General features: G+C 37.5%; 1 protein-coding gene across 3 annotated transcripts in view; it reads left to right on the top strand.

The window, feature by feature from the left end:
* The window catches only part of TSPAN14 (tetraspanin 14), a 42,723-nt gene extending 27,333 nt beyond the window's left edge, over positions 1-15,390 (top strand). For all 3 annotated transcript variants that reach the window (XM_075154341.1, XM_075154340.1, XM_075154342.1), the window contains 6 exons: positions 3,388-3,534; positions 4,380-4,550; positions 7,253-7,378; positions 9,038-9,082; positions 9,587-9,706; positions 11,619-15,390. In XM_075154341.1, the coding sequence (XP_075010442.1) occupies positions 3,388-3,534; positions 4,380-4,550; positions 7,253-7,378; positions 9,038-9,082; positions 9,587-9,706; positions 11,619-11,690 (681 nt within the window). In that variant the 3' untranslated portion in view covers positions 11,691-15,390. The remainder of the gene's footprint in view (positions 1-3,387; positions 3,535-4,379; positions 4,551-7,252; positions 7,379-9,037; positions 9,083-9,586; positions 9,707-11,618) is intronic.
* Positions 15,391-15,964: the final 574 nt, after the last annotated feature.

Here is a 15,964-nt window from a genome sequence, read left to right as displayed (position 1 = left end):
CTGGGAAATTAAAGGCTAGTCAGCCTAATTTCATTCCAGCAAGTTCATAGCTAATAACAAATGGAGAGGGAGCAGTCAGTCTACTTCAAAGCAAGACTGTTATTTAGAGGGACTTCAAGAGCATGGAGAAATAGGTTGACACAACCTTATGAAAGTTTATTTAAAAAAAAAAAAGGTAAATGCAAAATCCTGTGCCTGAGATGGAGTAACCCCATGCATCAGTATGGGCTGGGGGTTGACTCCTAGAAAGCAGCTTTGTGAGGAAAAAACCTTGAGCTCCTGTTATCAGTAAGTTGAATATCAGGTGTGCCCTCATGTCAAGGCCAACAGCATACTGGGCTATATTAGCACCAATGTGGCCAGTGGTTGAGGGAGGAGCTTCTTCCAACAATATTCATCACACTTGAGGCTGTATCTGGAGTACCATGTCCAGTTTTGGGCTCCCCTGTGTCAGGCAGGTCTCTTGCAACCTTAACTTATTCTGTGGTTAAGTGTACTTATTCTTTAGTCTGCTGATCTTTGTGTTTGTACACAGAGGTATGTAAACTGTCTAAATGTATGTGCATGTAACTTGTGTTATAATCGGTGGCAGTGTGATACTGTGACAATCAACGTCCAGTTTACAGAACTTCATTATAAGAAATCAGCTCTGTCCTTGTCAGATGTATTTTGTAGATTCCATACTAGTGTATCTCAAAACAGTAACTGGTTTGGCATTTTTAAGACAATCCATGTTTGCCCTCTGTTGCCAACACACTTCAGTTGGGATGGTGGCATAATGCTTACAAACATTAAAGTAAGTGGAAAACATGTGCAGTTGAACTCTTAATTCACTGTTCTAAGTGCCTGAAAGGAAGACTTAAAGGCTGAGTTTTATTGTTGGATTTTTTTGATACTGACTTCAGATATCAGGCTTCATTTCTGTATACCTGTAGGAAATCTAGGTGCTGTTGTAAAGGGCAGCCTGTGCTTCAAAGAGCTTCTACCATCCTGCGGATGGCACAGGCAGAAGCATCCTTAGAGACATGAGTAAGGTGGAATGAGATAATCCCCTGTATTAATTCTCTTGTTTACTTCCTTCCTTCGGCATTTTTCACTCAACATCTTTTGTTGGGCAAAAAAACCCCCACAACCTTCTTTTCAAGAGAGAATGTTATAAACATCAAATGTGAACATGAAAAAATTGTTGTGAACCAGTAATATCTGAGGGTGAATAATAGAGCCCAGTTCCTGCCAACTTTTCTTCAGAACGCTTTGATCAGAGGAAGTTTTCTTCTAAAAGATGTTGCTTGAGCAAGTGAGATTGTCTGGAAAAAAACCTTGAGTTTGGGTGGGGGAAGGAGATGGCTGGAAATAGTTCTGAAAGTGTCAACATCCTGATTACACAGTGTCTGTTTTCATAGTGTGTTGGTTCTACAAAGACACTGAATTAGCCTAGCTAATCTTGCCATGTCTTTGTTGATTGTGGGGTCTGAGACAAGGTTTGATTCGGGGGGACTCTTATAATTAACCCACTAGACCAAGTTTGATAGTTAGCTGTGAGGTCTTACAGTTTGTAAGAATGGAAATGTGTCACTGGTGATGCTAACTAGAAAAGACTTTGCTTCCCAAGACTTTCTGAATGCTGGGAAATCTATAAACCGTGACCACTTTTTAATAGGCTATTTCAGCTGTTAGTCACCAGCTATTGCAAGGCAATTCTGAATTCTACAGTTCAGTTATTTTTTTCTTTTCATCCCTTCAACCAGTTTTGGTAAAAACAACTCTATTGTCTTGCTGTTGCCAAATTAACAGCTCTAACAAGATCTGTTATGGAACACATTATGAAAGAAGATGAACTCCTATGTATCACTGTAGTGCTGTTAGTCAGTGTCTTTTCATCAGCTGATGATGTTTCTCAATGCGCACATTTTCTTCTAATGCGGTATTTTGAAGACATTTTTGTTAAGTAAGCATTTAATTACAAAGTGATGTGGATTTTTCCAAGGTGTTCTCTTAGGATGTATATTCTTTGCACTTAGCTCTAGCACAAATACCCCAGTAGCAAGATAAGAGTTTACATTCCCATGACAGAATTGGACTGCTTATATGAATTCCTTTACAAGTTTCTCTGATACCTTTCTTTTACACTACATGTAGTTAGCTTGAGAATATACTTGATAAAGAAAAAAAAAAGATAGTAAACATGTAATTATGGGATATTGTACTGTGTTGACTTTTGCTATTTCTCTGTTTTAAAGGGAAAGTATTTCGTTATTAAAATGTTCTATGTATGGCTGATGAGTGTATGATGAACACTCAGACTATTGCAGGGCTGCCTGGATGTCCCTACAAATTTTCTTGTTAACTTTAAGAGTTTCAACTGCATGTTGCATCTTGTTCTTGCACATTATGTGAGAAGCTTGTGTTATATGTATTTGATGGAATTTTAATGGTAGCTGGTATATAAACTTAATTTCTTTAAAACCTAATCTAGAAATGGTAAGGGCTTTACTGTGTTAGCATTACATTCACATAGACTTAGAAGTTCTGTCCTAAGATCTAGGCAGACAGGTTTAATAGGTAAGATTATTGTCAAGATAAATGGTGTCTCTGGATAGTTAACAAAAAAGAAAATACTGCTGCTAAATTAGGCAAATTGCAGGTATCTTACAGGGAATAGATAATTTCTTTTGGTGTAAGAATTTTATCTGGGGTGAAAGGGGAATATTTAGAGTATACTTCTGTGTTTTTGCAAGATTTTGGAGAAGCATTCCTAGGACTATTCAGCACTAGAAGGGGTATAACTAAACTTGAGGGGAAAAATCTGCTTCTCTTGAAAACCAAAACAAGATTTTGTTCCTCTCCCCTAAAATGTCACCCATAATCTGCTTTGTAGTTAGAATGTCACTCCCTTTCTGCCACCTGAACATTAGGATTGGAAAAATTATTTTCTTTTTTTTTAAAAAAACTTTGAAATTGGAGTGCCCTTCTGATTGATGCATTTCAAGTTAATATAAAGTGTTCATTCTTTTGCCTTGAAACTAAATGAATATTCAGTGATAGCATTGAGCTTTTAGCACCATCTTGTGGAAGCTTGTTTGGCAAATAGGCCTAGGAGAATGTAATCTGCGAAGTTGACTGCGCTGGATTTACTTAATAAAATTAAAAGAATTAATAGCTACACCTTTGCATTAATACTTCCTCTGCTAGGGTGTAGAAAATTGGTATTGTCAATAACCATTTTACAACAAGGCTTTTCCGTGTGGGTCGCTGTTGGCAAGCTGAAGGGTTTGCAAGCAGTTCATTTGGAATCATGTGGAAATCATGGACATCTAGAAAGAATGTTAAATGAGAAACATGCTTAAAGTGGTCACCTTTTTCTGTTTTCCTGTTTTTCTCTTTCAGGGTGTATTGTCTGATCTGACGAAGGTGACTGGTCTTCATGGTCTGGACCCAGTGGTGCTTGTCTTAGTGGTGGGAATAGTGATGTTTACTTTGGGATTTGCTGGTTGTGTAGGAGCACTGAGAGAAAACATCTGCCTTCTCAAGTTTGTAAGTAACATCATTATATGAGTGGATTATTATGCGTGCGAAAGCTGGGAATGATGGGTGAAGAACTACTAGCAAACCCAGATAATTAACTTATAGAATTTAGTTTGTTACCGTGTATATGGTAAACTTACTCCCCTGATAAGCCTCTGAGTAATGGTATTAAAAGCAGTGTAGGTTCAAACCTATGCATATTTCCCCTTTCTGGAAAACGTTTCTTCCCTATTTCATTCATTCTGCTGTACAGTGATGTTGTTATAGTATGTATACCAAAATCTAACATTTTGTATATAATATCACAGAATATGATGTTCTGGAACATATTTGTCAGTTTAGGAATTTCTGAGAGGAGATGGTATAGTGGCTTAGGAGAACAAAATCCCTTAAAAACTTCTTCTAAATGTTTGGTGGGCAAAACTTGGACTTGAGTGACTGATGTGAAATCTCTTAAACGGTTGTTTTTATACTGAGGTGGCTTCTTTGCTTTAGATTTGAAAACAGTTAAGCTGGACAAAAAATTATAAAACTGGAAACAATCTGAGAAGTAACATCAAGACTACTTTAGTCCTGTGTTTTGCAGGTTCTCATTTATTAATATTTTCACTGCTGTGCATAATTGTGATATGGTGATCGTTTTACTGTCAAGTTCAGGTGACCAAAACAAAAAGAAAACTCTGCCTCTTGGGAGTTTCTTTACATTGTATTCTCATTTAACAGGCTGTGTTATTATGGTATCTGTACTGAGTGAGAATTTTAACCTAATTCTCTGTGTCTGTTTCTGGTGGAGTTGGAGTAGGGATGCATTCAAAATGAATGGATATTTTCTAATTTGGGACTTTTTTTTACAGTTCTGTGGAGCAATTGTGTTTATATTCCTGCTGGAGCTGGCAGTGGCAGTTCTGGCTTTCCTGTTCCAGGACTGGGTGAGGGACAGGGTCAAGGAATTCTTTGAGAATAACATTAAATCATACCGAGATGATATTGACCTCCAGAACCTCATTGATTCGCTACAGAAAATCGTAAGTTCATATCCTGTCACTTCTTTCATGTGTTCTAGGAGAATATGTAGATGTGGAAGTTTTCCTTTTTGTTACAGATTTATCATATTCCATAGCTAATAGTGCTGTGTTACAGATACGCTGTTTTGCTCTTTCTGCATTGAAAGCATCAGGGAGGCAAGATATTCTGAGATACAGTGCTGTTCTAACCGCAAATGTGGAAGCTCTGCCAAGTGTCCATCTGCCTTTTGACCTTGACTTGCTCCCCTGTTCTGATCAGTGTTGCACCAGTTTAAGTGAGAAGTGAGCAACAAAAAAACTTCTTGCCCTGAAAAAATTGTGTGATGGAACTGGTATTCTGCACTCTTATTTTAGGAGGCACTGCAGTCTCGTATGGGGATGCAGCACAGGGCCTTTTATCTTCTGAGATGCACCTCATCTTGAAGCAAAAGAGGATTTTTAACTGGGAAAGGCTAATCTCTAGTCAGGCAGTTGTCAAGGAAGGTTGAAAGAATTTTATGCTCCGGTGGTCCTAAAATCTTCAGTTACAAGAAGACAGTGATGTATACCAGGAGATAACAAGGCCTGTGCTAGTAAGGGCCTGGTGGCTTTCATTCAATCAGCTGCTTTTGTAATCATGCCCAAGAAACAACCAGTGAGGGTGACTCTTCTGATTTTTATTTCCTTGTGTGTAGTTAAAAAAACATATATGGAGAGAAACAGAGTACATATGTGAGTACTTCACGAAGAGGTAAAATGGTTGTCTCCTTTATATATTTTTTTCCCCATATGAAAGAAGGTTGGTTTTGTCTGTCTTCCATCTTCCGGAAGATCATGTTTAGAAATCTGTGCTCACAGCTCTGTTTGATAGCAAAGCATGTTTTAGAGTGGATACTGGTTTGGTCAGCTGTATATTACCAGCAGCTTACCTATCCTGTTCATTCACTCTTGTGTGCATTGATATGGAAGCATCCTCTGACTAAGCTGCCTGGATGGATTTCAGTGCCGTTTTGCTTTACTTGCTGTTTAGCTGTCGGTGCTAAGGGCACTTTTTTGTAAGGCAGGGCTCCTCCTGGCCATGACCAACACCAGTAATTGTCTCAGTGTTGTCCACTCTGTTGTTGCTCTTTGTTTATCTAGTTTCAGTGCAGTCAGCCAGGCTAATACGCTAAGCTGATTTACAGTTGAACTCCAGTTAAATACTTTTCAATGAAAATAAAAGGCTGAGCTTGCTAAAAGGAGTTCACTAGCCAGATTAACAAGCTAATAAAGCTGAAGAAGGAAAGACCAGAAAAATCTCTGAATCAGGCTGTTGTTGACCTATACCCGAAAGCACTGAGGAAGGAGGGGAAGTGTGCCATTGCAGATTAGCAAGTGTAGTTCTGCAAGGGTTGAATAACAAGGTGCAGCAGTGTGTTCAAATGCCTCACTGAAGCCCATCTTCTAAGGAGCCATGCTCCTTAGGCTGACTTGCTCTGTTCTCAGTGTGTGCCTTAGGATCCAGAGAGCTCTTTATAGGCAGCTCCTTGCTTTGGCTAACTGTATTACTTCCAGGCCTGTAAGTGACCTCATAGTCTGTACCTTACTAAGGTAGATTAGCATGTTTAGTGATTGTATGGCTTTTTACAAAGGTGTAGATGTGTGAGGGAGGAGGGACTAGAAAGACAAAAATGCAGCTCTTTTGCTTTCTTCATGGTAAATGTTTTTCTTTGTGTTTTTTCTATTCTGACCATTCTGTTCAGCTCTTTTTAGTCATATTTCCTGTGTAAACAATTCTGCTCTCTGTTCACATCCGTGTCTGTCACGACTTGATAACTTCTGAATCCATTTACTGACTTCCAAGTTTTGGTGGTCTTGCAGACAGTTAGGTTAATACAAGTTTTGTGAAGACGGGCAGTGGGCGGAGGAGAGATGCTAGAGCTATCCCAAGAGGATGGAACTCCATGAGGTACCAGGAAAATCTGTGTGGTGGTATAACATTTCAAGTACTCAAATTAGAGAAAGATTTGCACCCTTAAATATCTAGGCCAGTAAACTGCAAAGCATAACTTAATAAGAAAATAGCTTTCATTAGTTCCAGGAATTAAACATTCCTTGAAATGTTGGCATTTCCCCAATCTGCAATTATGGTAATTACATTACACTGTTTAGGTCAAGAAACTTAGGTGAAATACTTAGAGTTGACTGATCTTTGAGCTAGTGAGACTTTACCAGTTGATTCATTTGGATATGAAAACCTTCTCATTTAAAAGAAAGTAAGTATATTCACAAATATTTGGATCCACATTTTACAGTAAACAAGGAGAAGAAAACTTGTTGATTCATGAAGACTTAAGGATGGAGTCACAAATTTAAAGAAACATTTTTCATAGTTTTTCTGGTTTTAGTTGACTTGGAAATAATGGGGTACAAAGCATTTGTATAAACTTACTCTGTACCATTTATGGATGTACACTGATTGCATCTAGCAATTACATCTAAAGTGATAATTTTTATGATTTTGCTTGTCACGCTGACAGCGATTTCCAGGAGCAGTATGCCAAATGTATTGCTTTGATTTCATAGAGCCACAGTATTGATTACTCATTTTTGACTCTGATGTTGACATTGATTCTGCACAGCCTTAGAGAAAGTGAAGATGATGAACAAATGTCATTCCAGAGAGCTTGTTCAATTGTCTCTAAAATACCCCCAAATGCTAAGTGTTTGTTTATCTGTTGCAGAACCATTGCTGTGGTGCCCAAGGTCCAGATGACTGGGACTTTAACATATACTTTAATTGCAGCAGTGAAAGCAAAAGTCGTGAGAAGTGTGGTGTTCCTTTTTCCTGTTGTATACCTGATCCTGCTGTAAGTTGTTTCCTGGCTTTGTATTGCTCTGATGTTGTTGGAGAGTTATGAAAGGAAGTACTTCCTGAATATGGTGTGATGACTAGGGCTTTAAAAGGTCTTCTAAATGATGAAAAATTACTCTTGTGCAGACAAACTCTTCTCATGTTTCTGTTCTATCCTTTTTAGAGTGCAAATGTGGCAAGCTGTTATACAGCTGAAAATTTATTGTCACCAGGAATTCAAGCTATTTTTGTATGGCTTGAGTCTGCAAGTATTGGTGGCTGGTTTTTTTTTATTCCCAATGTGTTGTTTCCTTGAACTCGTGGCCTCTGTTATCTAGCTTGTAAGGACCTGAGAGCACTAAGCAGTGTGTTGGCCCCAGTTAGAATTAATGTTACACCACCCTTCTGCCAGACAAGTAGGAGTAACTCCATTTGCTGACTGTTTATCAGCAACTAGTAAAATGCTCATACACAAACTCAGTTTAAAGCATTTGAGTCAATTCTCTGTTTTTGGCAAGATTTAGGTGCTTATTGGTTAATCTGTTTACTAAACTGACCCTTTCAGTGGAAGCCAAAATGTGGAGGTAGGAACTAACATATAATGCTTTATAGTATTAGTGGGAATAGTTACAGCTCGTAGTCAGTCCAGCAATCCTCGTGCGGAGCAGATAGCCATTGGTAGGTTATACTAAGCCTTCTGATTGTCTTGGAAATCAGCCAAAGAAAGACTTTGTCAGGGAAATACTCCATGTTCAGGTTCCCCAGTAATTATTTTCTACTTTAATTTGGAGTAGTACTATTTCACTGCAACTTTTTCTGTTGCTTGGTGCTGTATTTAAGGAGACATAAGTATGTTCAAATCTTTTTTAATATGAGATTCTACTCCTAATATTTCAATATAACTCACTATGCATTGTGTAAATTATGCTATAATTGTGTAATACATATGTTTTCATAAGTCTCATACAGAGAAAACAAAAAATGTCTTAAAGGGAATGTCTTTGCATCTTTGGAGATAAATACTGTCATTGAGTTGTGTGGGGTTGTGATCTGGAAGGTGTTTATGGTCTTCCTACTTGGGATCTGCAACTGGAATGTTTTGTCTTTGAGGCTAGGTGTATCTTGGAGCTGGGTTATGTTTGAGACTTTGAACTATCAACTGAGGGGGCTCAAGTAGCTTGCAGCTGTTACTTGTTTTAACTGATTGGATAGCAAGCTGTATACCAGTTGAAATGATGGAGTTGTAAGGCATATTTCTCCACTGCAGGTGTAAATAAATCAGCCTGGTACCTTTATTGTTACCTCAGTGTTTAGGTGTAATGTGAAATAGCTAACATGAAGCTGATCTTGGAAATGCAGATGTCTTACCTGTATGCTGGCAGTACAGTTGCTATGCTTCATGTTAAAAAGTCCTTGCTAGTTAAAAGCCAAGTGATAGAAGAAGCTGGGATTTCTGAGGGAGGATATTTTCCTGCTAGCATACACTTCTGCTTTGTCATTACTATTCTTATGTTCTACTAGTGGTTTGGTCATTTTTACTAAAAATGCTTTCTAAAATAGTTGGCTCTGACAGTCCTGACTTATTTGTCTGTGAATCTAAAAAGACAGAAAACTTCCTGTGAACAGAAGTGAGTAGAATTCAAATGATTGATTTTAAATCTTTTTTGCTTTGCAGCAAAAAGTTGTGAATACACAGTGTGGCTATGATGTCAGAAAGAAGGTAAGGTGTCATGTTTGGTGCCTGCATAGGCAAAACTATAAAAATGGTGGAATTGCTGATAGATATGTCAGCTTAAAACTCTGGGAACTAATCAACTGTGCTACATCATACTACAGTTAGTGTGGTAGAGGTTTTCCTTTGTTTAAAGTAAACTTGTACTGTGGGAGGGTGGAGAAAACAAGTGATGGAACAGGTAAAAGGAAAGGTGTGTTTAAAAAAGGGGTGGGACTTCCATTTCAAATGTGCATTTCAGTTATTAGTTCTAATAGTCTAACTCTGAATTCAATTATCTGCTAATTCTAACGTATTGTAATAGGATTTGCAGGAAGATACTAACATCAATGTCTGACATTCCCTGATTTAATATGGGCATATATGTGTTTTCTGGAATCTGATTAAAAACATTACTGTGTAAGTGACAAATAGTTAATTTAGCTATATTATGTGATTGACTGATCTTATAATAAACTTGAGCAGAAAAATATTCTTCCTCTCTACATGCAGAGCAAGAGTCAATGGGATGATCAGATTTTTGTCAAAGGATGTATCCTTGCTCTTGAAGCTTGGTTACCCCGAAATATCTACATTGTTGCAGGTGTCTTCATAGCTATCTCGCTGCTCCAGGTTAGTTGTTTTTGTTATGCCACTTTGAATAAAGTTTCAAGTTTGCAGATACAGACCTGCTGACAGTAAAAGCAGTTTTGGAGGGAGGTACAGTAAATATTTTGACACTGTGGATTTTTTTCAGGTATGAGAATAGTATGGCAAAAAAAAATAGGGATGGGGACTTAGAGCGAAAATATCTGATATCAAATAATTTAATTCGGTTGAAATTATGTTCCTCAAAGCAATGAAGGTCATTATAAAAATAAAATACAATTATAATACATACAGTATATGATGATTGTGATGTATATTGTTATATATTAATATAGCAATATGCTAATATATGATTATTTTATATAATAATGTGGTACAATAATGTATTTCTTACATTTCAATATGCCGTGAGGGAGGGGAAATCTGGTCATCTACTCCAGTAGATCTGAACTACAGCCTTCTATCACAAATGTGAAATCACTAAAATATAATTCTGTCCTTCATGCTAAGATTACCGCTCAGCTGACTATAAGTGACATGTAGCATACTGTGCAAAAAAATTTGAGAACGGAAGAGCAGGGAAATTGGTGAACAGGTTGCAAATGTGATATTAGCAGAACCAGATGAAGGAGTTGTTGTGACTTCTTCCAGTATGTTGTCGGTGCTTGGTACATCAAAGAAGAAGAACGAAAATTCTCAGTAAAGTGTATCAGATTACTTCTTTCAAGGTGCATCCTGCTTTCATTGTGGCAGTTGTTTACACATACCTAAATTTCTTTGCTGTGGTACTGCTTCCCTTCAGTGGGAAATAACAAACTTGTAAATCTACTACAGAATGTATTTTCCATTTAACTGAAAATAGTTAAGCGTAGAGTGCTGGCAAAATACCTTTTCCCAGCCCTGGCAATACTGCCCTTGTTGCTTGGGTTTTGATATTTTATCACCATCTAATGATAGTGCTTCCATGGCTTTGAGAGATGCTGTCCTGAGAACACCACCTTCAGTGAGGAATGTGTTCAAGATGTGAAGTCTAATCTTTTGACAGTGTGTTGACTGACAATAACTTGAGATGATGTTCTTATTCAAGTCCTGAATCTCTGTGAAACTACTTTCACAGTCACTTGTATTTTCAAATTGGGTCTTGTGCATTAAACTATTTCATGGTAGGACTGAGTGTTAGACATAATCTGTCTACTTCTAAAACAAATCTTTTGGCTCTTCCAAAACTTCACCCCAGTCTTCTGTTTCCCTGAGAATGTTTCAGGGAACGTACCAAGTTATGAATTTATCTTCATTTTGTAAGGGAAGATTTCCCCGAGAACTTGAGTGAATGTTAAAGTTTCAAATTTAAATGTCTCAGAATAATCTGAGTCACTACTGTTTGTGACAAGAATTTCATTTTAGTACAGGTAATTGTACATTCTGTATATATTTAAAAAATTGGGTAATCCAGTCAATTTTCTGATCAAAGATGTGGAATGAATGAAAATGCCTGATTTGTAACTGTAACAATAGGTAGGTGTGAGTGTTACAAGACTCAAGTAAGCTTGGCTAAGTGGATTTCTTCCTGCTCTAGGGCATCTAGAAACTTATTATTTTGAATGCTCCTGAAGTGTTACATGAAAGCATCTTTTTCTCAGGAGTTTTATTTCCTGCAAGATTCTGCTGCCTTTACTTTTTAGTAATAGCCATGCTTTGACGGATGATCCGGGCTATGAAATGATATCTGAACCTGCAAACACTTTATGAATGTGTATCTTTATTCACAAGAGTAGTTGCACTGACATCAGTATAGTGTAATAGGAATACGTAAGAAGTAGGTTCCCATTCTGCAATAATGACTAGTGGTAATAGGCTCTAGCTTTTAGAAATGTCTTGCAGACTGGTACTTACAAGTGTTTCATCTCACAAATGGTTTGTTTTTTTGCCTTTTTAGATTTTTGGGATTTTCCTAGCCAGGACATTGATTTCTGATATTGAAGCTGTAAAGGCAGGTAATGCCTTCTGAATATAAAAGCAGACACCTGTTGCAAAAGAGTATATTTTACAGTTATTGGTTGGACACCAAGGTGGAAGAAATGCACAGACCATGAAATACTCCTGTTACTAAAAGCCTTATGTGGATTTTTACCCTGCTCATGCTTTTTGTTAGAAGCTGGTACAAAAAAAAAATCTCCGAACACACACCTGTCTACCTTTTTTCTAATGAGACAACTCAGTGCACCAGCATTGATCTCTGAGGAAGAAACGGAATTTCCCAAGACATTGGCGGAACAGATTTTAAAGATTGTATCAAGGAGACATGAAATGGCTGTAAACCCTTTCCTTGAAAGATTACTGTGAAGATTATTCTGTTTTCACTCCCAACTGTCATCAATCTCAAAATGTAATCTTTTCAGAAGGTGTGCTGATTTCTTCAGAATCTTGAAATCGGTTTAATTTCTACAGTAGACTCATGCAATCATTTTTTGGCAAGATACCCAGCAACTGTAATTGTCACGGTATTGGAAATTGGAAAGAAAACAGTCACAAATTGTCTAGTTGTTTGTTTGATTTTTAGTTGTGCAGAAGTAGGAGTATTTCTGTTTGGGAGTAACACAGATGTCTTGGGACCAGGAGCTTGTGCTCAGCATCAGAGCTTGAGTAACGCATGCCTTTTTGAAAATGCAAGCCTTTTCTCAACAGGGGAAAAATCTGGCTATTTGTAGCATTATATGTTAGAAATCTCCATTTCAGGCAAGGGGGTGTGAATCCCTGATGCTGTTTCCTGTCTGAAAAAAGTGTAAATATTCTTTATTTATAGAAGAAAAAACCCTTTACAAATGCTTAGCTTTTTATTGATCAGTAATATCTTTAAAAAGTGCTGTCTGCAGAAATTTCAAAATGCAGCTTGTTTCAGTAGGTAGCAAGCATGCTATGCTAGCTGTTGATCGTTTTTGCCTTTCCTCTAGTTTCTCTCACAACTGCTATATTGATCTTCACAAGTCATAACTGCTAATATCAGGACTGATGAAAAACATTTAAATTTAGCATTGATCCCTACTGAAAACTGTTTTTTAATGAGAAAATACACATTTAGTGAAAGATTAGAGTTGTTGAATTTTTAAATCTTCTGTAAAGCTATTGAATCATCAGTTCTGCTTGTATTCTGATACATGGTTCAAATGCCAGTCACAATATGGTGAACCAGAATGATTTCTTCACAGTAGTTTTCTGCATCAAACTGAACTACTCCTGCTGAAGTCAATTTTCTAAATTTTTGTCAGAAGAAAACTAAACTCTCTTCTTCCCATCCTCCCTTCTTGGGGGTTCAGTAGATGGATCTGTAGTTCAGTAAGAGTTCCAGTCTTCTCTAAAAGACTTCGGCACTTTTAGCTTTAAGGTAAAAGTATGACTGAAAAGTTCTTGGAAGTAGCTGTAGCTGTCAGTTTTACTGTGGGCCATATAACTAACATTGTTTACTGCTTCCAGTGACACTAATTTTTTCAGGGAAAGCAGGTTTATTTACGGTGCCTAACATAGTGTAAATTTTAGAAAAGTATATATTTTTGTAATGATATTTTACTACATGTAGTCTGCCTGAAGGATTTAATACTTGTATTTCCAAAGTATATGGCTTTCTTAGGAAACCAAACTTTTAAATATCTCTCTAATGTCCTTTTTTTCTATTATGCATGTATTAACAAACATTTCACTGGCAAAAGCTGATCAACAGTAAGAATCTTTGTGTCTATTGATTGTCCAGGCATCCTTCTAGCTTTTAACCTGTGAAGCGTTTCAGACAGTGCTGTACTTTTCATGTGTACTTCATTCAGCTTTCATCGTTCTTTTTCTGGCCAGTGATTGAGACACAACAGGAAGGGAAACTTGTCTAAGGATGGCCGATTTCCTTACAGTAGCGGAGAACAGTCTGCTATTACTCATCTGAAAAACCTGAAAGTAAAATAGCTAGAAGTGCACTGTGATGTTTTTTTTTTTAGCTTTGATATACAACAAAAAAACAATAGCAGTAGATCACTGAGGGGAGAGCAAGAAGCATTTCTTCTGTAGAGCCTTGAATTTGAGGTCTGTATTACTTGTTGAATTTAGTCCATTAGGAGCAGCCAAAAAATTGCTGCTGTTACTGCTACTTTGCAAGCAGCAAAGCAGTGTCCAGCAACCTTTGCATTAAACTCTGGTGCTTGAAACTTTACACCACCTCATCAACCAACTTACTCTATTAAGGTTATGTGTAATAATCAGATGTGTGTAAAATTGGAGAAGGATGCTTTCTATTTGTAACTTTTTATTCGTAAAACATTGCATTGAAAATTGCATCTAGGGGGTATGTTTCCCTTTGCCACTTTTTGACACAGAAAGCTCCTAATGCTGGGAAGTAATTTCAGCAGTTGGTGAAAATCATCATGATGTCAAAGATATCTGTGGAGTTCAAGCACTGAAATTAGCTGCTGACAAGAGCCAGTGTCATGGATCAGAATTCCAGTGTGTGCAAATCTTGCCCGAGTTGCCTGAAGACAGATGAATACTTGGTTTCTTTTTGAAGTACTGTTTGTATGCAAAACAGAATTTAAATGATGTGTTGTCTTTCCACAGCTTGTTCTTACTGGCTTTGGCCATATCAACACCAGCTTTGTATCAATGCTCCAGTTATTTGGAACTGAATTCAAGAAAGCAAGTTCAACCCATTTGAGATCTTTAAATTCATGGAGTGATTTGTTTTCGCTGTGGATAAACTTCTCTGTGCTTATTCAGTATCGCTTTTAAAACCCTGGGGCTCTAGTCTGGTTTACCCCTAGACATTTTGAAGTATACCCCCATTGGTGGTACACATGGCTAGCGTAATTTCAGACTTGGAATGGGAATACTTTCTTACCACATTCTACATAGTTATGTTTAGCACCTTTTCTGTGGACCTGCAGTGACTTCCTGGCTAAGAATTTAGGTTATGGTTTAAAAAAGCCTTGTCAGCAAAAGCAGTTGGGTGTGAGCCTGCCTCTAAAGCCTCGAAGGAGAAGCAGCAATTCAATGATCTCACAAAGAGAGGTTTGATAAATTGTTGATGTTGAGATTTCAGCGGTTGCTTTTGGAACAACTCCACAAACACTACAATAGAAACAAGGTTTTTAATGAAGATGTCAAATATGAGATCAGACCTGAATAACTAGACTGAGAGAAGGAAACTTTTCAGTGTGATCACTTTTATTTCTCAGAAATGAACACAATTTATTTCTGTGAAGCAATGTATTTATTTGTCAGTATGTTTGACAGTGCAACTGCCCTTTTATTTCTATTCATATACCTGCATTTGGACACAGTTTCCCTGTATGTGAAGAGGATGATAAATACAAGCACTGAAAAAAGTGCAGTGACCAAAGGAGCTTCGTTCGCCACCTGAGTACTTCTTCCCCAGAGGTCTTTAGTTTTGGTGACCCTCATACAGTGCCATGTGGATAGACTTGTACCTCCAGTCCATTGAGGTTGATGTGGCGATTGGCTTATACATAGAATTGCCTTGGTTTTTGTCTCCCCATTTCATCCTTTTCTCTTCCTTCCCCTTGCTGTCTGTGGGGTATCGTGCAGCTTGAACATTATTTAGCCAGTGGAAGGGGAGGTTCTGTCTCTTCTTCTGAGATGGCTTTTCTGAGTGACTTTCGGTATTTTTTTTTCTCAAGGCTTAAATTTCATTAAATAAAATTTAATGTTTTGTACTTCTGGAGTTTGATTTCTAAGATTTGTGGCTTCTAGTCACTAGTATTTTCCTCTCTAAGGTTTAGACTGGCTACCGAGACTGCAATTTGTGGATAACTACAGAAATGGTAAAGGTCCACTGGTGTTTGTGTGTATATTTTGCTGAAACTAATTCTTGATTTTTTTTTTTAGTCTGGGCTGTTGAATAATAGATAACGCTGGTGCTTTTCTCTCCGTTGTTAATGGAAAGCCATGAACAAGTGAAGAGCTGCAGAACGGTGTAGAGAAATTATTAAATCTCTGGACACCCAAAAAGTTAAAACTGCTGTTTGCACTTTGACTGCCATTATCCACAGTTCTCTCTTGTGATTTGCACAGTCTATGGTTTGTCATGTCTGAGCAATGTTCCTGAAACTACTCTTAAGAGTGCAGAAGGGAAGTAACTTCCAGATTTGAAGATGAGGCTTGCAGAAATAGGTTTGTCTGCTGCTTTGACCATTTTGACATTTCTTTAATGCATTAAAACCTGATTTTAGTTTTAATAAGGTCAGGGAAACATTTAACCAAGAGATAATGGCTATATTAGAATAATGC

Source organism: Calonectris borealis, chromosome 7 (assembly GCF_964195595.1).
Source record: "Calonectris borealis chromosome 7, bCalBor7.hap1.2, whole genome shotgun sequence".
NCBI classification, from domain to species: Eukaryota; Metazoa; Chordata; class Aves; order Procellariiformes; family Procellariidae; genus Calonectris; species Calonectris borealis.
Note: the sequence above shows the minus strand (reverse complement) of the source record. Positions and strands in the feature narration are given on the sequence as shown.